The following is a 22,056-nucleotide window of genomic DNA, read 5'->3' as shown; positions in this document are numbered from 1 at the left end:
GTTTCCATTTGAGGGCATTGCTGCAACGTAACTGCAACCCAGTGCATCTCCAATGGGTATACAAGCCCCTTCATGTAGGTAAGGGATAGTGTTGTGTTCGTTTCTTTTCGTTATACGTGCAGTAAAGTAGGGAATGTGAACTATGAAAAACCAAACTCTATCCGAACAATCCTTGGAAGGCCCAACGCAATCGACCGGCCGCGGTGTCATCACCAACCTAAAGGCGTCACTGCCCACTGGATGCGGATGTGGAGGGGCATACGGTCAGCACACCGCTCTCCCGGCCGTATGTCAGTTTACGAGACCGGAGCCGCTACTTCTCAATGAAGTAGCAAATGTGAACTATGGCAACGTTATTACCAAATGCGTCCAAACACGACAGACATGCTGTTCTTCCTTTTTTGGCTGCCGAAGGATAAACATTGATACACATCCTTCAGCAAATGACAAATGTGCATATGGCAGCGCGTCTGTCGAAAACCATGGTTGTGGAATGGTGCGCCTAGTTCCGCGCCGGTAGCGATACGACACAAGATGCAGGTCGACCCAGGAGGCCAGCCTCATCCATTATATGCAACAAGAAGAGACCGGTTGAAGATATGATTAGGGCAGACCGGTGGACAACCGTACTTGCGCTAGCAAATCATCTCAGCATCAGATTTCGTAGCGTGCAACACAGTATCCAGCAGCACTTTGTCTCCTGTAAGGCCTGTGGATACCCCGTGAGTTGAATATCTAAGGAAAATCAAACATTAAATGAATTCACAATTGCGAATGAGGACAACCACCAGATATAGAATGAAATGACGACAGTGAGAGTTTGTAGCGAACCGGGACTCGAACCCGGATTTCCCGCTTATCACGAGCGGTCGCCTTACCATTTGGCTATCCGTGCAGGACTCACGGTCAGACCCAAACTTTCATATGTCGTCAACCATGCGTCTGCCACCTGTCTCGTACATCCATTATGTATATTCCCGTACAGATCAGACGTTGTACTTCAAAGTCTTGCCTGGTATCGGCAGATAAATACGATATTGCAGGGCTTGTGGTATTCTGATTACGATGGAAGGCACTGTGGCGTATATAGCCGTTAAAAAATAGACTAAATGAATTCACAATTGCGAAATCAAATAAATGAATTCGCAATTCCGAAATCAAATGAATTCGCAATTGCGAAATCAAATAAATGAATTCGCAATTGCGAAATCAAATAAATGAATTCGCAATTGCGAAATCAAATAAATGAATTTGCAATTGCGAATTAATTTAATGTATTTCATAACGACTGTAGTCGCCGCAGCGCCTTGCATCGTAATCAGAATAACGCAAGCACTGCAATATCGTAAAAAGCAAACAGGGTAGGTATTTAACTGAAGCACCTGATGCATTTCATTGTTAAAGGCAACACTAAACTTGAGCCCATTGTTACAGGCGATGAAAAAGTGCCACCACTGGCAACCAGAGTGAAAGCGTCGACGATGCGTTGCTGTCATCCATCATCCCTTCGTCCTAAGAAGTTCAAGAGTCAGCCATTCCCTGGAAAGGCGATGCTCCGCTGTTCTTTGATTAGTAGGGCCTAAAATGTTCAGATGTGTGTGAATTCCTAATGGACCAAACTGCTGAGGTCATCGGTCCCGAGACTTACGCGCTACTTAAACTAACATAACGCTAAGAACAACACACACACCCATGCCCGAGGGAGGACTCGAGCCTCCGGCGCCTCTAACCGCGCGGCCACTCCACGCGGCATTAGGGCCTATTGCTTACAGCTTGCAAGGAACATGGTATCTCTCACCCGCGAACGGTACTTCGCAGCGTTGGAGAAATTACGGCGTGCGATTAAGGCGAAACGTCCGGGGTTAACAGCCACAAGGGGTGTTGCTGCTTCATGATGACGCAGGTCCCCATATCGCAAGTGTCGTAACGCAGAAGTTACGCCAACTCATGTGGGAGACACTCAGTCACCCGCCCTATAGTCCTGATCTCTTCCCATGCCATTATCACGCCTTCGGTCCCTTAGAAAAGGCTTTGAGGTGTCGACAGTTCCCGATGGACGAGGATGTGCAGCAGGCAGTTGCAGACTTCTTCACGCAGCAAGACACGGTGTTTTACCAAACGCCTATCTTCAACTTAGTGCGTTGGTGGGATAATAGCCTGATTTTTCACGGCAATTTTGCCTGATTAGCGTACAGATTCTGAATTGTACGGCCCTCGATCGGAAACATTTTAAGCGTCCCTTGTAATAAAAAGTGACTGTATCGGTAGAATTGATTTCACAAATCAATAAAGCATGGTTCAGGGTGAAAAGCAATCAAGTTGGGTTTTATTCCTCTGAGGAAACATCCACCGTCGTGGCATGACAAGCGAAGTGATGCGTAGCCGGCCGGTGTGGCCGTGCGGTTAAAGGCGCTTCAGTCTGGAACCGCGTGACCGCTACGGTCGCAGGTTCGAATCCTGCCTCGGGCATGGATGTGTGTGATGTCCTTAGGTTAGTTAGGTTTAATTAGTTCTAAGTTCTAGGCGACTGATGACCTCAGAAGTTAAGTCGCATAGTGCTCAGAGCCATTTTTGAAGTGATGCGTGCCGTGATAGACACGTGGCAGTGGCGTGGCATGTGCTTAACTTGGCGCCAGTAGAAGAACTCGGCGCCAGTAGAAGTGGTTTGGCACTACTAACGTGGCACTGTGTCTTCTTCGGATGATGAAAGTGTTCTGATTTCAGACAAATTAATGTTGGTAAACGTAAACGATGTTGTGGATACACAGTTATTGGCGTGCTAAAGTGAAAGAATGTGATGCTTTCAAGATGTTTAAAGGATCGAAGAAGTATCCCTAAAGATATGTTATTTTAATGGTTCAAATGGCTCTGAGCACTATGGGACTCAACTGCTGTGGTCATAAGTCTCCTAGAACTTGGAACTACTTAAACCTAACTAACCTGAGGACAGCACACAACACCCAGCCATCACGAGGCAGAGAAAATCCCTGACCCCGCCGGGAATCGAACCCGGGAACCCGGGCGTGGGAAGTGAGAACGCTACCGCACGACCACGAGATGCGGGCTATGTTATTTTAGAGAATGAGCAGGGAAACTTTTGATTTGTTAATAAAATGATCGTACTGTTAGTTTCGATATAGGATATCAATTTCAGGTTCTCAATGAGTGCAGAGTCATCTGTGTAGCACACTGTTGACCACTCTATTGAGAACTCATACCAAAAACCCGGAAACAAACAAAGAAGGTCCTACACGCAATACTATGCGGTTGACAAATTGACTCTGTAGTTCCTTTCTTATCCCAAGTGGACCGTTGTCGTGACAGAGAAAAGTATATGTGGCTACATACCGAAAGGATCTGATTTACACTACACCCATCAAATCAGTAAAAAACTTGCAGATATGTTTAATAGAAAACGACAATAAGTATACTGCCTGACAAATTGAAGCACCAGAGGACATGGTCGGATGTCAATGTAGCTTCGCACACGTAAATACTATCGGCGGATATGTAAATGATTAGAGTTGCTATTCTCTGTGACACGTAGAACGGCCATCTGAGTTCATTACTGCTGCTGCTGTTCAATGTTGTAACCAACTCTTGTAAGGTATATAAGCGACGTGACCAAGTTAGACGTTGAGTGATCACTGTGAAGGATATGGAGGTGTGTACTCATATGAGACAGCGTTATTAGGGGCCTCATTGTGGGTCTCTGGTCGAATCGTGCAATATCCGGATTTGTCGGGCATTCGTATGTCACGTTGACCCGAAGCTGCACTGTGTAGAAACGTCAAGGTTTCGATAGAACACGTCCGACCACCACAAGGGAGTATCTCTGTATAGTGTACTAAGCACATTGTCAACCCCTCAAGTCTGCGCCTGTCATCCGGGAACAGGTAATGTACTCCCTGCAACATCACGTCTCTCCCGATACCATTGGTTGGAGAGTATCAGCAGCTGAGCTAGCGAATTACCGTCCCTTCGTAGGCTGCCGTGACCAGGAAGAATGGACTTCTGATGAATGGCGTCGCACTGTGTTGGGTGATGAGTCGCGATTCTGCTCTACCCCGGATGACCTCCGTCGGCGAGCGTGGCAGTGGCCTGGGTGAGGTACCATTCCTCTAATCTTTTGGAGAGGCACAGCTGTGTTACTCCTGGTGTTATGGCGTGGAGAGCCAACGAGTACGACTTCTGGTCGCGGTTGGTGGTGCCTGAGGGAACTCGGATGGCATAACCGTACGTCACGGACGTCCTGCATCATCGTGTGTAACTTCTCATGTGACAGTATCGTCGTGCCATTTTTCAACAGGACAATGCTCGTTCACAGATGGCAGTGTGTCTATGAACTGTCTGTGTGATGCTGAGGTACTTCGTTGGCCAGAGAGATCCCCAAATTGGTACGTGATAGGACAGGTGCTGGACCGGTTCGGATGTCAACTCTGTCCCAGTGCCGGTGTCTGGGGTATCAAGCATCGTTGCTACACTTGTGGGCTAGTTTGCCTCTGTAAAAGATAGAACGGCTTGATGATACCCTTCGCAACCGAATCATGCACGCATCCAGACTAGAGGGGATGCAACTTCGTACTGACAAGAGGGCACATACTGTCAAATTCTTTATAAATTTAGCTGGATTTTCTAATCACTGAAATAACAAGACAGATTACATTCCGTTTCCACCACCTTCTTCTGGATGCTTCATTTTTAATAGATTTAGCTCCAAATGTGCTTTAATATAACGAAATATTTTCATAAAAATTTTCATCTACTAGGTCACCCCCTAATGTGCTGAATTTCCCAAAAAACAAACATGTATTTTTTATTTCTAAGAGAAAAGCCAAATACAAATATTTAAAGATTTAGTTGCAAAAGCTTTTGTAATGAAATATCACGATAAAAATTTTCATCCCCTATTTTGTCCCCTCAGGTGTTCGGTTTCTAGAAACCCTATACCACATACATTTTTATTTCTAACTGACAAGCCAAATACAAATTTTCTTAGATTTGGCTTCACAAATGCTTTCATAATGAAATATTTTCATAAAAATTTACATCCCGTATTTCACTCACTTGTGGGTCAAATTTCCAGAAACACTGGAACACCTATTTTTTTAAAAAAGTTTCGAACCGAGAAGTCAAACATAAATTTTCATAGATGATGCTTTAGTAGCTCTTTAATAATGATTTATTTTTAAAAATGTTTTTCATCCACTATTTCACCCCCATAGGGGAGGAATTTCGAAAAAAACCCTTCTTTAATGACGTCTACAGTATAAGACCAACACCCTAAGTGGTTTGGACTGGGCGATGATGAGGTAATCAGGACACGTCCTTTTATATATAGAGATTTTTCTACAATACGTGGCTCCTATAATCGACAGCACTGAAATTTAGTGTGATTAAAGCTGAGTCAATATTGTTAATCGTTCTCGTTGTGTTCTCCTAAACACTGCAGCACCAACGTCCACGATAAATATGTGCACTTTGTCTTGAAAGATGTCATACCTAATTTTGAGGCAATATGCCACATTGTCACGTTCACCCATTCGGCGAGAAGGTCGTATTAATGGAAACCAGACATGTGTTCCTGTACGCCAAGCATTTTCTTTGTAGATATGCTCCAAAATGATTAAAAGAACAGCCTGAGCATATGGGCGTACCCATATTTTAGCTTAGGGCGGGGGAAGGGGGGTGGAGTTAAGTAAAAAATTTCTTATCCGGGTCCCAAGCGCTTGTTTTGCCCTACATACTACACGAAGACACCTATGCGTAACGTTAGGAGTGTTTATTGTGTAGGGCCGGGGTGCAAACTGTCTCGATATATCGGGACCGTAATCGTTAAGGACCTTCTTGTGCTGACATCCCGACAATATCCAATTGTGTCCCGATTTTGGATCAAGAACTGAAGTAACGCCATCTGTTAGCGCAACATGTAAATGCAGCCTCAGCTAGTTTTACTTATGTCAAGAAGTTTATGTTGAGAAGGTCGTCTCACATACGGCGTTCTATGTTGCGTAACCTGTATCAGCTATGCAAGCACCTTCTAGATCAAGCGCCATCATTTGAGAAAGTACCAGGCTTCTCCAGTAGTACGGGGCTGGGACTATTTAAGCAGCGCCACGCGGAAGAAATTAGCGGTTCCCATTTGAATAGCAAACTGATAAAACAATTCTTTCTAAACGTAATACGAACAACGAATGGAAGTTATTAATGTTTGAAATGTTTTACTGCGGATATACAGGGCGTGAAGTATATAGTGACGGGTACTTCGGTAACTTAACTGTTGTTGTCGACTGTTTGCCATCTAATAAACTTATCATAGCATACGAAAATGTCTAAGGATGAAAAGAGAAAATATCACTTTCCGGATGATTACACAAAAGAGTGGTCTTTTGTCAAGAAAGGACGTACGGATCAGGTGGTGGTGTGTGAGATTTTCGGTTGTTTCATCTCTCGGAGGTAAGGCAGAAGTGAGGCATCACATTTTTACGAAGAATAATAAAAATAGATTCGCTGTAGCACCGACGTCAAAGCCTATTCCTACTTTCATTGTTGAAGGAGATCCCTAGGAAGAATTACTCGTTGTTACTGCAGAACCAACAACAGCTTATACAGTTGTCCTTCAGCTCGCATGACTGTAGCATAAAACTGAATGCCGCACTGTATCCTGACTACAAAGCCGCCGCAAACAGTCTACAGCCAGAAACAAAGCTTCAGAGATTTTTGAAAATATTCTCGTACCGCACTCAGTGTCCGAATGGATAATACAATCTCAAGAAGTTTCATTTTAGGAACAGGCACCGACACATCGTACCACAACGCTGAAAAAATGTTTCCTTTACTTGTTCAATAGTTTACTGAAACCGACGAAATGCAACAGGAGCTGTTGAAGTTTGATTCGCTGAATAAAGAAACATCGGAGACAATTACAAAGTTCTGTCTAGGCGCTTTAAGACAACTACAGATTCCGTTAGATAAGTTAATCGCTTTTTGTGGAGACCAACTTCGGAGGGCTTCATCGACGCGGCCAGCGGAATGTGTTTCATCAAATTAAAGAAGAAATAGGAAAAAATATAGAAGGAATTGGATGCCCCGCCCATACTCTCCACAATACTACATCAAGCACTGATGGAGTCTCAGCTGTCGACATTGAAATAATCGTCATGAAAGTATTTAATTATCATTCAATATACACGGTAAGGACGTAGAATCTGAAAGAGTTCTGCTTACACGTTGAAGTCAATTATCAGATTCTTCTATCTCACTCAAAAACGAGATAGCTTTCATTAATTCCCGCAGTTGAAATAATTCTTAAGCTTTGGCTTCTTCTGTTAAAATAATTGTTTGACGCCGAAGACAGGTCACCTAAAACAATTTCAGATTTTTTCAGTAGTCCGATCAGTGAAATTTACTTTATGTTTTTGCCGTCAAACTTGGCTCTGTTTGAAAAAATATATAAAAAGCGGAGAGAAGAACTAAGTCTCGAAAATTGAAATAAGAAGTATATTAATCGCCACTGAAAGATTTCTGAATGAAAGGAAGAACTGCCAGTTTTATTAACATGCAAACCAAGATGAATTTGAACAAATTAAAGAACGAAAACCCTAACCAAGAAATAATTAATTTGATTTCGAAATTTGAGAAAGACAATCGCGTTCTATGCCATAGCATTTAATTGCTTTGACAAATGGGCTATTTCCTTTAACAAATATTAAGCATGTGATTGGATGACGCTATCTGAAACCCCAGATTGGGGTTTGATGCAAAACTGATTCCCTGAAAAAATTTACCGTATGTTGTACAGTTCTAATGCAGTTGCAGATCTCAGCAACTTTATTTAAGTCGTTTACTACAAGGTTTAATTTGTGGCAAACGCAGTGAAATAAACCCGTTTTGTATGTTCCTCTCAATGTGTTTTGGACACCACCATCTTTTTCCGCCATCGTAGCACATCCTTCGTAGCCATGTACCACTCATTTGCTAACATCAGTGGTTAATGAGTTGATGAATCCATTAATTTCAAAATCTATCGTTTGGGCATCTATTTTTCTAACTCGACAGTACACAAATTCTTCCTTAACACTTTTTTCGCTCTCATCGTGGTAACTCAATACTATTAACAGTTGCTTCTTTCCTGATATATCAGCTGATTCATCAGCCAAAATGCTGTTGGCACTTGCGGCTTTGACATTATCGACCAATTTTTCTCCACACATGTTTAAAATCTCATTTTGTATTTTTTTAGACATATATTGAACATTTTTATGTCCTTTTTGCAAGGGCGTGCTCAAAATTTCGTCACCAGAACCAGTTTTTATGTAAGCAAATCTTGAAATATGCCGTTATTTTTTTCTTTTCGTCTCAATGGCAAACCATGAGTTCTGCAAAAAATAATTGTATTGACTACAGCTTGTAATGCATTTCGATTATCTTCAATAATTTTTGTGTGGCCTTTTTGCAACCCGTACATTTGTCTTTGCGTTACCAGCTGATTAACAGACACATACAACGCTTGGTGCCACTCTTTGCTTTACAACGATTGTGTATATCTTTATAATTAGCGAATGGTCAATTAGAGATCGCTGTACACCACGTGCTAGTTTCGGTGGAAATAAAACACAAAAGGAAACATTTTTCAATATATCTGAGAAAACAAACCATGGCTTATTCATTTCTAACCAAGTATGATTAAATTTGCGTTTCAAATGCGTAGCATCACCAACAAAATCATTATTTTCTGGAGGTTCCCAACATCACTTTAACATTTCTATTCGCTTTTGGGCAGCCTTTAAGAGAGATCGCCCAACCCACCATCCGATATTATTTTCATGGCAATGACCATTATCATCCAGAATGGGTGTAGATTCAAATGAATGAGATCCAGAAGCTATCTAGTCAATAATGTTACCAGAATTTACCGATTCCGACTCCGATTCTTCTAGTGGGTTTAGTGGTGAGTTACACAAGTTTTTATTACTATTGTTTCTTCGATGACCATAATTAAATTTTGTAATTGGCGATGGGGCTACCTCGCTGCATTTACTGCTACTTGAAACATCCTCTTTACTTGTCATTTTCGTCTTTTAGTTTTTTCGCTACAAAAATCAAGAAAAAAGCCTGAAAATCGTGTTTCAAATACAGTCTGGCTAGCGAAAGCTGGCTTAATTAATAAATTTATTTGTCTTCACATTCTCACTGATCATTATTTTTAACAAACTTCCGAAAAGGAGATTTTATTTATTCGACCCAGGCAAATCGGTCAGTGATCGCTGGTCCCGCAAAAATCCCAGGAAATCTAATAGATTGCATGCAATTCCTGCACGCGATGTGGCTGTCTGGCTGGTTAGCAGAGACGTGTGACAATATGGCCAGCGACTCGTTTCTCTATTTATTAAGGATGGTTGTGCAGTTTTATTTCGTTTCGCTCTACCCACGATGAGGAAGAAATTTACGTTAGAATTTAAAGTTAAATCCTCCGATTCTGCAGTGATTAACATTTTGAAGCTTATGTTATAGAAGTAGAATTGATAGGAAGTTCAGATTCGTTATAGAGTGATCTCCTTCTTATGATTTTGAGTTATTTATGAAATAATTGTAAGTATTATAAGTTCTTTTGAATTTAAACAGAATGACAAATACCTACAGTAATGTTAAGATGACATTCTGATTTAAATGTTCGGGGCAAACCTACTTACTGTCTGGACCTTTGGCTATGGCCGGCCACGCCTACCTGCTGGAACGTATTGTGTGCCTGCACACAGAAGCGGTAGGAGCTTATGATTGGAAAAGTGTTGTGGAGAGTTCTCTGGAATTTAGTTGTTGCTCCGGGGGAGGTCCAGTCTTTCCGAGAAATACTTTTAACAGATTGCAGGAAGCATGTATCCGTGACTGATTCCCACAGACTGGAGACAGTACATCACTAGCACAAGATGAATCTCTTTGTGGACCAGCAGGGACAAGATAGAACAGGCGTGTACCCTACCTGTGACGAGAAGAGGGAGGGATGAGGGGCGGTAGGGGGTAGGTGAGACTGGCTCCAAGTGGTTATTTCGTGACCGCACATCGAGGAACACACATGTGTAACTGTTGCCCCTCTATCCTAGTGGAATCTTTTGGAGTCGTTTCTTGCAGTAGTTGTGTTTTTACAATGTTTTTCCCCTATCTCCAATGTTTACGGGTGCTGGTTTCTTTCACAACAATTTCGATGTGTAATTAGAACAGTGGAGCATTTTCCATCAGTTGTGGTAGTGTATATTGGCCTTCCTGTACTTTGAGCATCTGGGCTGCAGGGTGATTGTCGAGCAATGCAGCGGGAGGTGTCTGTAATGATCTCCGACGTCAAACAGCGATGAACACAGCCCTCGGCTGTTTTGATACCGGTAATACACTCAGTAAACTCCTCTGTGTCCAATACTAACATCTCGTCGGTTGAGGATATTTCCTGCCAAAAATAAATATGGTCCCTTCCACTCCAGCCTTTTTCCCGCCAGCTTGCAGGTGGAAGGAGCTATGTAGAGTTTGAGTATGTCTGCCACTAGGTCCAAGTGGTATTGTGAAATTTTTTAACAGCAGGATAACACAACTTTTATGTCATTATCAATTTTTGAGCTGTGTCCCGATTTCAAGCGTTCTTTGTGTAGTGCTATGCTTATAGATGTGTAATTAGGACAGATATTTATCATTGATTTGTAATTAGGACCGATCTATGCTTCAGTTCCCCACCCAGAATAAATAATGTACACTAACCTGACCTTCCTCTCCTGCACCTGGGTAATTTCCCTGTGTTGGATGGTCACTTGGGCTTACCGTCCAGAAGGATCGCGGTTCTAGTCCCTGAAAGGGCAGTACCATTTTGAATTTTCCGCCATTCCTGGGTGGGGGGTCGGGGGGATGTCAGCACAGCCTTGGGACAAAGAAATTTCTGTCATTTTTTAAATTCCTACTATTTTTTGTATTTCCCACCAAAATTCGAAATTCCTGCCAAAATTCGAAATTCCTGCCTAAACTCGAAATTCCTACCAATAGAGTAGGTGGGGGAGGGGGTGGGGGATGAAAAGGGAGGGAGCGGCAGGGGAAAAGACGTGAATTCGAAATTCCTGCCAAAATTCGAAATTCCTGCCTAAACTCGAAATTCCTACCAATAGAGTAGGTGGGGGAGGGGGTGGGGGATGAAAAGGGAGGGAGCGGCAGGGGAAAAGACGTGACATCACCTATGTTGTTGGGAGGGGGGTGGGAGTGGGTGGTAAGTAATTCATCAATTGAATTTGCATATCAGTTTGATATCAAAAGTTTCTTCGGAGCCCCATTATCCCAGTACTGGAGTCTAGAATATGTTCATTGATATGTGAGTGGCTCGAAGACTTCTTAAGTTATAGAACCCAGTAAGTTCTTCTTGATGGGGAGTGTTCATCAGAGACAAGGTTATCGTCATGTGCGTCCCAGGGAAGTGTGATAGGACTGCTGCTGTTCTCTGTATAAATTAATGATTTGGCTGACAGGATTGACAGCAATCTTCAGTTGTTTGCTGATGATGCTGTGGTATTCGATAAAGTGTCGAAGCTGACTGTAGGAGGACGCAAGATGATTTAGGAAAATTTATAGTTGGAGTGATGAATGGCAGCTAGCTCTAAAGGTAGAAAAATGTAAGTTAACGCGGATGAGTAGGAAAAACAAACTCAAAATGATCTGATACAGCATTAGAAGTGTCCTGCTTGATACAGTCACGGCTTTGAAATATCTGGGCATAACGTTGCAAAGGAACTTGAAATGGAACGAGCATGTGAGAATTGTGGTAAGGAAGGCGAATGGTCGATTTCAGATTATTGGGCGAATTCTAGGCAAGTGTGGTTCATCTGTAAAGGAGACCACATATAGGCCGCTAGTGTGACGTATTGTTTGGTACTGCTTTGGAGCTAGGATCCGTACCAGGTCAGTTTAAAGAAAGACATCAAAGCATTTCAGAGGTGAGCTACTGGATTTGTTACTAGTAGGTTCGAAAAACATGCAAGTGCTACGAACATGCTTAGGGAACTCAAATGGAAATCACTGGAGTGAAGACGACGTTCTTTTGGAGGAACGTTATTGAGAAAATTTAGGGAACCTGCATTTGAAGCTGACTGAAGAACGATTCTCATGCCTCCAACAAACACTGCGCTTAAGAACCACAAAGATAAGATAGGAGAAAATAGGGCTCGTACGGAGACATATAGACATTCGTTTTTCCCTTGCTCTATTTGCGGGTGGAACAGAAAGGAAATGGCTAGTACTGGTTGTAACCTCCCCGCAAAATATGTTAAATAATAATGCAAAATGGAGCCAAGCGTAAACTCTCCACAGAATTAAAAGGAATGGTAATTGACCATAAACCACACAATAATATTGATTAAATAATGAACCATGACCGAAATGTAACCTCCTAACAGAAATAATAATATCAGGTAAATTTTATAAGGACAGCAGCGCTGACCTTCGGCCCTGTATTCTGAATAAAAAAGCAAAAATTCTTACCTCAATAAAAACTGCAATTATATCTGCTCTTAATTATACATTCTTCGACACAGCTTCGTGCAATGCTGGCGTATATATATTTTTTGATTCTTGGAAGCAATGATAATGCATTGGAGATTGAAATGAATGCTTTTCTTTTAAAGAGTTACTTTATATTATAAAAATTATTATTGGGGCATTTTTTCTGAACAAATTAAATTACAATTAACATACATTATTAAATATGCGCAAGACTGCTTCTTTACCTTCTACAACAATACTCATCCTCCAGAGTCCTGACCAGAGTCGCGACCAGAGCACACAGCCGATGCATGCCGACTCCCGCAGACTACTACTGTCCACTCGCTACTAAAGCCGACCGACTACTACTGTATCCGACTGACTACTACTGCAGACTCACTTCTACTGTCGACTCGCGCAGACTAGCGCAGACTCGCGACAAGCAACAACTAACAATAAGCTACTCTCTGGTCAGAGATTCTGTCATGCCTCGCCCATCGCCGGCGAAGCATACGCCTTACATAACCCTCCACTGGGAGGGGCAAAAATTTGGCAGCGATGGTGAGTCAATTGGACTTGCCATGAGCAACAAATTTTTCATAATTAATTAACTTTACAATCACAAAATATTTACATAGATATAAGTGCAGAACATGAAATAAAATATAGTGCACTTGCACTGAGTACAGAACATATCAAGCAAAGACAAAATTATACACAATGAGTACAAATGAAATGACATAAAGTGCACACACACTGTAGTAGTGACCATATCAGGAAATCACAAATATATAGGCAATGAGTACAAATCATATTGACAAATAACAAAAGTGCACACACACTGTAGTTCAGAACATATCAGCAAATCACAAAATGTATATGCAGTGAGTACAAATCATATTGACAAATGACAAAAGTGCACACGCACTGTAGTACAGAACATATCAGGAAATCACAAATGTATAGGCAACGAGTACAAATCATACTGACAAATGACAAAAGTGCACACGCACTGTAGTACAGAACATATCAGGAAATCACAAATGTATAGGCAACGAGTACAAATCATACTGACAAATGACAAAAGTGCACACGCACTGTAGTTCAGAACATATCAGCAAATCACAAAATGCAATGAATACAAATCATGTTAACAAAATGACGAAAGTGCACACGCACTGTAATACAAAACACATCTGGGAATCACAAAATGCATACGTAATGAGTACAAATCATATTAACAAATGGCATAGAGCGCACACGCACTGTAAAACTCTCTAGCATTTTTTTACAACAAATAAACATATCAAGGAGTGAAATAAAGTGCACATACACTATAGAAGTCTTTAGTATTTTTAGGACAACTGATCTTGTTAACAAATGAAAGGAAGTGCACACGCACTGTATATGTCTTTATCATTTTACAAGAATTAGGAAAGGAATGGGAAGGATTGCGTCATGGTTGTAGCACTTTAGGTTGCACGCAGCTGCACTGAAAGTCCATATCTCTCTACAGAAGCACAACACCAAGTGAGACAATCTGAAGCTCTTTTCCTTGAAGTATTAATCAGTGTAGCCAAGACACTGAAATGTCGTAATAATATTCCATGCTATCATTTTGGTAGTACACTAGGTACACCAAACAGTGGGACCATAATAACATCTCCATCGCTCAAGGTGGTGGACAGAATGTCGTGTCAACACCATGTTCTTGTAAAGTAGACCAACGTAGAATTAGTGCAAAAACCAAATATAGTGCTCCATGATCATGAGGATACAGGACAAATGGATATTGCAGTAATTTCTGGTAATTAGGTCAGAAGGTGAAGGACATTAAGTCACATAGTAGTCTTCATTGAGAAGTACACTAGTCTAACAACTGATTTGAGTAATTGGTGGCACTCATCGCCCAGTTACTGAACATTTCTGTACCATGTATGTAGTATTACAGAATAATGTTCATAAATTATCTTAATATAGTAATTATTGCCACTCATTGCCCAGTTACAAACCATCAGAAGTCATCATTCAAAACAGAAGCTAATGAATGGCATAGTATTAACATAATTCACTTAATTATAGTAATCATTGGCATCATAGGTCATCTTATTACAGTAATCAGTGGCATTCGTTGGCCAGCTACAAAGCTTTTTTTTGCATTATTCAGAAGTCATTATTCAAAATGTGTTAATTATTGGCATGGCATTTATACATAATTAATCTAATTATAGTAATCATTGGCATCATAGGTCATCTTATTACAATAATCAATGGCATTCATTGGCCAGTTACAAACAATTTTTTTTGCATGTATTGTTCAGAACTCATCATTCAAAATAAGTTGATAATTGGCATACCATTTATACATAATTAAACTAATTATAGTAATCATTGGCATCATAGGTCATCTTATTACAATAATCAGTGGCATTCATTGGCCAGTTACAAAGCCTTTTTTTGTATTATTCAGAAGTCATTATTGAAGTGACATACTATTCAGAGCTGATCAGTATTGCTCAGAACTCTCTTAAACTAGTAGCATTATTTGTGACTGGTAATTCCTTTGTTTTTTTTTTAGGTATTGCTGCAAATGAAGATGTGTAACGTCATTCGTCATGAGTCAGCTGTATCAAGGTTATGAAACAAGTACAGTATATGTGATCACATTCATAAACGTCATAGGTTTAATATACAACTATTTATACCACATTAATTTCACGAATAATTTCTCCTGCAAAATATACAAAATGGATTATGAAACTGAAAGAAGAAACGCATATTATGCTGAAAAGTAGTGAACTTCGAATTAACAGGTAGTGAAATGTGTATAAAAATGTATATGTTCTCTAGCTGTCCTTTCCAAAACCTTCAGTCATCATACCATGCGATATAAGACATACTGTCAAAACGAACTGCAACAAATACTTAAATAACTACATAGCATCTCTTAACTAACAGTAAATATATAAACTTCATCATTATTTTCATCTGCAAAAAAAAAAAAAACCTTCATTATCCATATCACCATAACTCCATTATTATCATCACCTGTAAAGAAAAACTTCATTATCCATAGTAGCACATTCTTCATCATTATTCATCACCATTCATTATCATCTGCAAAAAAGTCACTTCATTATTCATTATACAACTATTCCTTATTTCTAGCATATTTCATCACTAAAACTAAGATGTGTAGTTCTGTCTGACAGCCTGCATCAATCGCCTTGTATTCTGAAAGAAAAAATTAGTTAAGACTGCTATTCAACGATGTGTATAGTATATTCTTGTTAATGCTTGTTAATTCTGATCCATTTACTCTTTGTCACGAGGTATTGCATCCTCTTTCGTTCAGTCCGAAGGTGAAATTCCCATTTCTGTTTAATTTATTTCGTTTACACGTTATTTCTTTCTGAAAATGATGAACAAAGATTAATGTTTTGCATTTAATTCATATACCCATTAGATAAAAACTGGTTTATAGTAACATAATTGAGCATACAGCATAGCATGACAGAAAACGTAATATGTCAAAAACATCGACAGTGTTCAGAAGCAAATATGTACACAGTGTATCACGATGTAGCACAAAAAAAAAAAAAAAAAAAAAAAAAAAAAAAAATCTAATATAGTCACGATGTTTAGCTATCATAAGGCAAAATGTTAAAGTCAACTGGTGTTTATTATATCTTAAATGTTTCATAGTGCATACAAAAAAAAACTGGAAAACAATCATACATACATGAAAAATGGAAAATATGCACGGTCTGATGTGTAACGACAAGAAAAGCGACCTGCTAACCTTACCTTGCCGGGCACTTCCCAAGAAAAAATTACGATAATCATCAGTAGGTGTTCATGTGAATATAATTGCATAAGCGGTCATAAAAAATTAGGAAATGGCATTACAGTGTGATAAATCATAAAGTATCTTCATTCAATAAAAGGTTTGACGTTCGACACTTGGTGGTTCCCTTTGGCTTTTCTGGTTCTCAAAGTTTCGACGTGTACTACATTGGGGTGAGGAATGCTGCGAATCCGATATGGACCTGCGCATAGAAGTTCAAATTTACTGCACCTACCTTTTCCTCTATTGGATAAATAGTGTGTACGTACTAATATCTTCTGTCCAATGTGAAAGTCGCGGCGTATACAAACCTGTTTTTACTGCCGATTGTGCGCAGTCAACGTCCTCTTAAAATGCGACGTCTTCAACCCTTTCCGGATATTAATTAACGTACTTTGCCACAATATATAAAGTCTCCATATTCTTCGTTCAGTTCCATCGATAACAGTTGAAACTGGAAGTAGAATAATGTGTACATCAGAAATTTTACTATACAAACAATCAATTTTTTCATGTGCTACATATCTGAAAATTCAGCACATAGCCACGAGCTATAGCCACTAGGTGTATGGCGCCTTGCCACGGTTCGCGCGGCTCCCCCCGGTGGAGATTCGAGTCCTCCCTCGGGTATGGGTGAGAGTGTTGTCCTTAGCGTAAGTTAGATTAAGTCAGATTAAGTAGTGTGGAAGCCTAGGGACCGATGACCTTAGCAGTTTGGTCCCATAGGAACTTACCACCACCACCACCTCAGTACAAAGTGCTGCTTGATGTTCAGAACAATGAATCCTGTCTATCGATCGTCGTAATTTGTTGCTCTATGATTGTCAACTAAAACCTTAAATTCTTTCTGCATGGTATTTTAATATCATTTCGTAGCAAAATTTTAGTACCCGTCGCTTATGCGACTGCATAGTAAAGAATGAGCAGTCACATTTCTCTCTTCTGTCATTCACATTCATTTTTAAAGGTTTGTCACGATAAATCGCCAACGGCCTTGCCGCCGTGATAACACCGGTTTCCTTCTCTTCACCGTAGTTAAGCGCTGTCGGGCTGGGCTAACACTTGGGTGGATGACCATCCGGTCTGCCGAACGCTGCTGGCAAGTGGGGAGCATTCAGCCCTTAAGAGGCAAAACTGAGGAGCTGCTTGATTGAAAAGTAGTGGCTCCGGTCTCGGAAACTGACATACTGCCGGGAGAGCGGTGTGCTGACCACATGCCCTTCCATATACGCATCCACTGATGCCTGTGGGTTGAGGATAACGCGGCGGCCGGTCGGTACCGTTGGGCCTTCATGGCCTGTTCTGGAGCAGTTAATTTTGTTTTGTCACGATAAATCTATACACTGCCTCTTTTTTGGAAACAGCCACTGGACCTCGTATTGTCAACGCGAATATTTTGTGTCGCTAGTTTGTGGGACAATGCTCGAGACTTATCAATTAACGAATGTTTTTTTTTCAAAAATGACTTTTGACTGAGAAAAGACTTATTATATTGTGAATTATTATTACATTGTGAAATAACAACAATATGTTTTATTATTTTATAACTAGTTTCCTACTACCACATAACAAAAGGTAATACCACTAAAATAGTGTATTGGCTTTGTATTGTTCGTGGAATTCTTCCTTCTTATGTTCGTCTTCTCTTTGTTATATGAAGGGGATGAGATCGAAGATAAGCTGAGGTCTGTTCCTTTAAATATTGTAAAAGATATTCATAAGTGGTCAAAGGGAAAATATAATGTAAAATTTACTAAATGGAATTCTAGTGTACGGACTTTTATTTGTAACTAAATAACCAACAATGAATGTGTTAAGTTTTGTGTCCGGAACAGTCCAGACTGTGCTTTGTTTGCCGCAATTACGTGAGCGTATGGAGCGGCAATTTTAAACTGCAGAAATAATCAGACACAAATTCTTTCGATCGATATTACAATATTTGAACTCCGAGGACAAGAACCCACAGGAAATTATTATTTTTCTATTGTAAAAGTGAAAATAACATTCAGTAGAACAATCTTAGACTTTACGTAATGAAATAATTTTATGGCTGGTGCGTAAGATTAATTTTTCCAAAACTAATTCATCAGTGACTTTAAATAGAAATAATTACGACACCAGTGTTGTTATGGGTAGAGATGGTGATGTGATATATTACTTATATGGTGCATACATTTTAACGTCAAGTATGGAATTATTGAAACTCGTTATAGTCGGACTGAGCAGCACATAAATAAGAATTATCAGAGATTATTTCTTTCATTCAAATGATACTGTTATTCTCGCTGCTACATTTTCATATGTTTTACAATAACACTTACACACCACAATAATAACATTAAATAGAACTTCAAATTACCCATTACAATCTATGAACGTCCTTCATACCATGAACAAATAACGAAAGGTAAACAGAGCTGACACGAGGATTGTGCCGAACTGAAGAGTGTTTTGCCAACCGGAAAATGCCACACCGGAACACTAAATGAAGTGTTGCACTGTACCGGGTACCTCCTGGAAGGAACGAGCCAAGCAGGGGCAGGTCGAGACTCGGCGCGCACGCTGCCCTCACAGCCAGCCCACGTGAAGTTTGGCACGCTGTGGCCGACCCTTGTCTACTGCGTGCATAGCCCTTCGCAGTGTTCTCCCGGAAAGTGGTTGATATGGACATACATTCACTGAGAACAGCAATCCCTGTCCGATTTCAAACCGATTGTCGCTGACAGTGGGTGACACTCGTGTCTCATTCCTGTCGGATAGGTTCTTTTTACAACCACTGCTATTACACCGTGTTACATGGCTGCGAGCGGTACACCGTTCCTTGTAGACACGCTTACCAGTTTGTGTTGATGCACCAACTAACTGGGCAGTTTCTTTCAGGTCTGGGTCACGACCAAACACGGTAGCTCCTACCTGCCATTCTGTCACGACTCAAAGTCGACCCATCGAATTTCTATGACACGTACAAATCACTCCCCTGCCATATTTGTGCTAGCAGAAGTACCAGTTGTACGTCATCCACAACGCTCCGAAGCGAACAGTGCGCTATTTTAGGCGGTGATCATTTTTTTGTCCACTGAGATGATTTTAACTGTTTGCGTATGATATTTTCTGTTGCGGGAATCGCAGATCATCGTAGCATTTTCCTAAGTCAGTGTGGAAAACCGTATAAAAGTATCCTACTGCTGACAGAATAACGGTCTTTAATCGGTTGCGTGAATATGATTCCTGTCTCGTAAGCTCGTGCCCTATGAGTTAAGCCTCTATTTCAATCGTCCGGCCGGTGTGGCCGAGCGGTTCTAGGCGCTTCAGTCTGGAACCGCGCGACCGCTACGGTCGCAGGTTCGAATCCTACCTCTGGCATGGATACGTGTGATGTTCTTAATTACTTAGTTTTAAGTAATTATAAGTTCTAGGGGACTGATGACCTCAGATGTTAAGTCCCACAGTGCTCAGAGCCATCTATTTCAATCGTGCCGGGCTTATCATCAAGTACTGACTGGAGACTCTTCACTAAGCATTAAGAGGGCGCACAATGACTTGTTTTGAATTTCGTATGGACAGCTATTCGAACTTACATGTTAACGACGTTCAACTATCGAAAGGAGCTCGTTGCTAGGGCGTGAATGCGCAAGTGATGTCTATCGGCTGCAGCTCCATCCCCTGTCTTGCGGCGTCATGCGGATGCGCCATGGACGGGCGTGTGGTCAGCACACCGTTCTCCCGGCCGATTTGGAGACTTTGTAGACTCTGAAAAAAGGTTCAAATGGCTCTGAGCACTATGGGACTTAACATCTGAGGTCATCAGTTCCCTAGACTTAGAACTACTTAAACCTAGGGACATCACACACGTCCATGCCCGAGGCAGGATTCGAACCTGTGACCGTAGAAGCCTCGTGGTTCCGGACTGAAGCCGCTAGAGCCGCTCGGCCACAGCGGCCGGCTGTAGGCTCTGGAGCAACTAGTATTCGGTCAAGTAGCTTCTCAATTGGCTGAGTGCATCCCGTACCAGTCCTCTCGCCAAGGAAAATTCCTAGGCACTACACGGAATCGAAACCGCACGGCAGGCATCTACGCTGACCACTCGGCTACGGAGGCGGACAGATTCAACTACCACTCGTAAATTTAAATCAAATCAAATTTTGCCATTTGCGCTATCAACAAAAAACTATATTGAGGTGGGATCGACATTTGTAAACAAATTTTAAAGTCATGGAATACCTATATGCGCACACACAGATCGCAGTAGTATCCTGTACACAAGGTATAAAAAGGCGCTGAATTGGCTGGGCTGTCATTTGCACTGAGGTGATTCATATGAAAAGATGTCTCACGTCATTTTAGCCGTACGACGGGAATTAACATACTTAGAACGCAGAATAGTAGCTGGAGCTAGGTGCATGTGACATTTCATTCCGGAAATCTTCAGGGAATTAAATATTTCGAGATCCACAGTGTCAAGAGAGCGCCGAGAATACCAAACTTCAGATATTACCCGTCACCGTGGACAACGCAGTGGCCGACGGCCTTCACTAACGACCGGAAGCAGTGGTGTTTGCTGTCAGTGCCGACAGACAAGCAACACTGTGTGAAACAATCGCAGAAATCAATGCGATACATACGAAGAGCGTGTCCGTTAGAACAGTGCGGCGAAATGTGGCGTTAATAGCCTACGCGACAGACGACCGACGCGAGTGCCTTTGCTAACATCACGACATCGCCTGGATTGCCTAAATTGTCAACAAGGCGCTGTGCAAGCTGGTGGTGGCTCCTAATGTTATCGGCTGCATTTTCATACAATAGACTCTATCCTCCGGTCCAAATGAACCGGTCGTTGATTATAAAAGGTCATGTATGGCTACTTGGAGACCATTTGCAGCCATTCATGGGTTTCACGTTCTCAAATAACGACAGAATTTTTATGGATGACAGTGCGCCGTGTCACCAGGTCACAATTACTCGCGATTGGTTTGAAGAGCATTCTGGGCAGTTCGAGTGAATGGTTTGGTCACCCACTGAATATTTATGGGATATAATCGAAATATCAGCTGGTACACAAAATCCTGCACCGGCGACACTTTCGGAATTATGGACGGCTGTAGAGGCATCTTGGCTCAATATTTCTGCATGGTGCTCCCAGCGACTTGTTGAGTCTGTGTCACGTCGAGTTGCTGCACTACGCTGGGCAAAAGCAGGTCCGACACGATATTAAGAGTTATCGCACAACTTTTGTCATCTCAAAATATTTCTCCGCTTTTTGTGACGAGCAGAATGCGGAGTGTGGCCTAGTGGCGTGCGACCAGGCTGGCTGGCGTCGCGGCGGCGGCGGCGGCGGCGACGAGGGCGTTGGGGCCGTGTGAGAGTGCGGGTCAGACTGGCCAGAAGCCGAGCTGCAGCGCAGCTGTTGTCTGCTTCTCTCTCTGTCTGTCTCTCCCATTTTCCTCTCTCTCTCTTTCTCCTGGTCTGACGCAGTGTAGCTTATCCACATGTCCGCAGTTCACACCTAGTAGATGAGTCTTATTACTTTGGCACCAAAATAAATGACGATACGTACACTGGCACTTGCAAGAAGAGGATAGAACAAAACATATACAACGTGCAATACAAACGGCTGAAGGCCACAATTAAATTTCAAATATTTTAAAATATATTACCATAATCTTTTAAGGCAGAAGGCCGCAGTGTTTTCGCTTAAGGGGTAATTT

The 22,056-nt window shown here is 41.5% G+C and overlaps 1 protein-coding gene across 1 annotated transcript in view; it reads left to right on the top strand.

Moving 5' to 3' along the window:
* The window catches only part of LOC126252404 (triokinase/FMN cyclase-like), an 84,829-nt gene extending 63,118 nt beyond the window's left edge, over window positions 1-21,711 (top strand). The window contains exon 3 of the mRNA XM_049953295.1: window positions 21,622-21,711. Coding sequence (XP_049809252.1) covers window positions 21,622-21,711 — 90 coding nt within the window. The remainder of the gene's footprint in view (window positions 1-21,621) is intronic.
* The last annotated feature ends 345 nt before the right edge of the window (window positions 21,712-22,056 follow it).

This window comes from Schistocerca nitens, chromosome 4, assembly GCF_023898315.1.
Source record: "Schistocerca nitens isolate TAMUIC-IGC-003100 chromosome 4, iqSchNite1.1, whole genome shotgun sequence".
Taxonomy (NCBI): domain Eukaryota; kingdom Metazoa; phylum Arthropoda; class Insecta; order Orthoptera; family Acrididae; genus Schistocerca; species Schistocerca nitens.
This window is presented reverse-complemented; position numbering and strand designations above follow the sequence as displayed.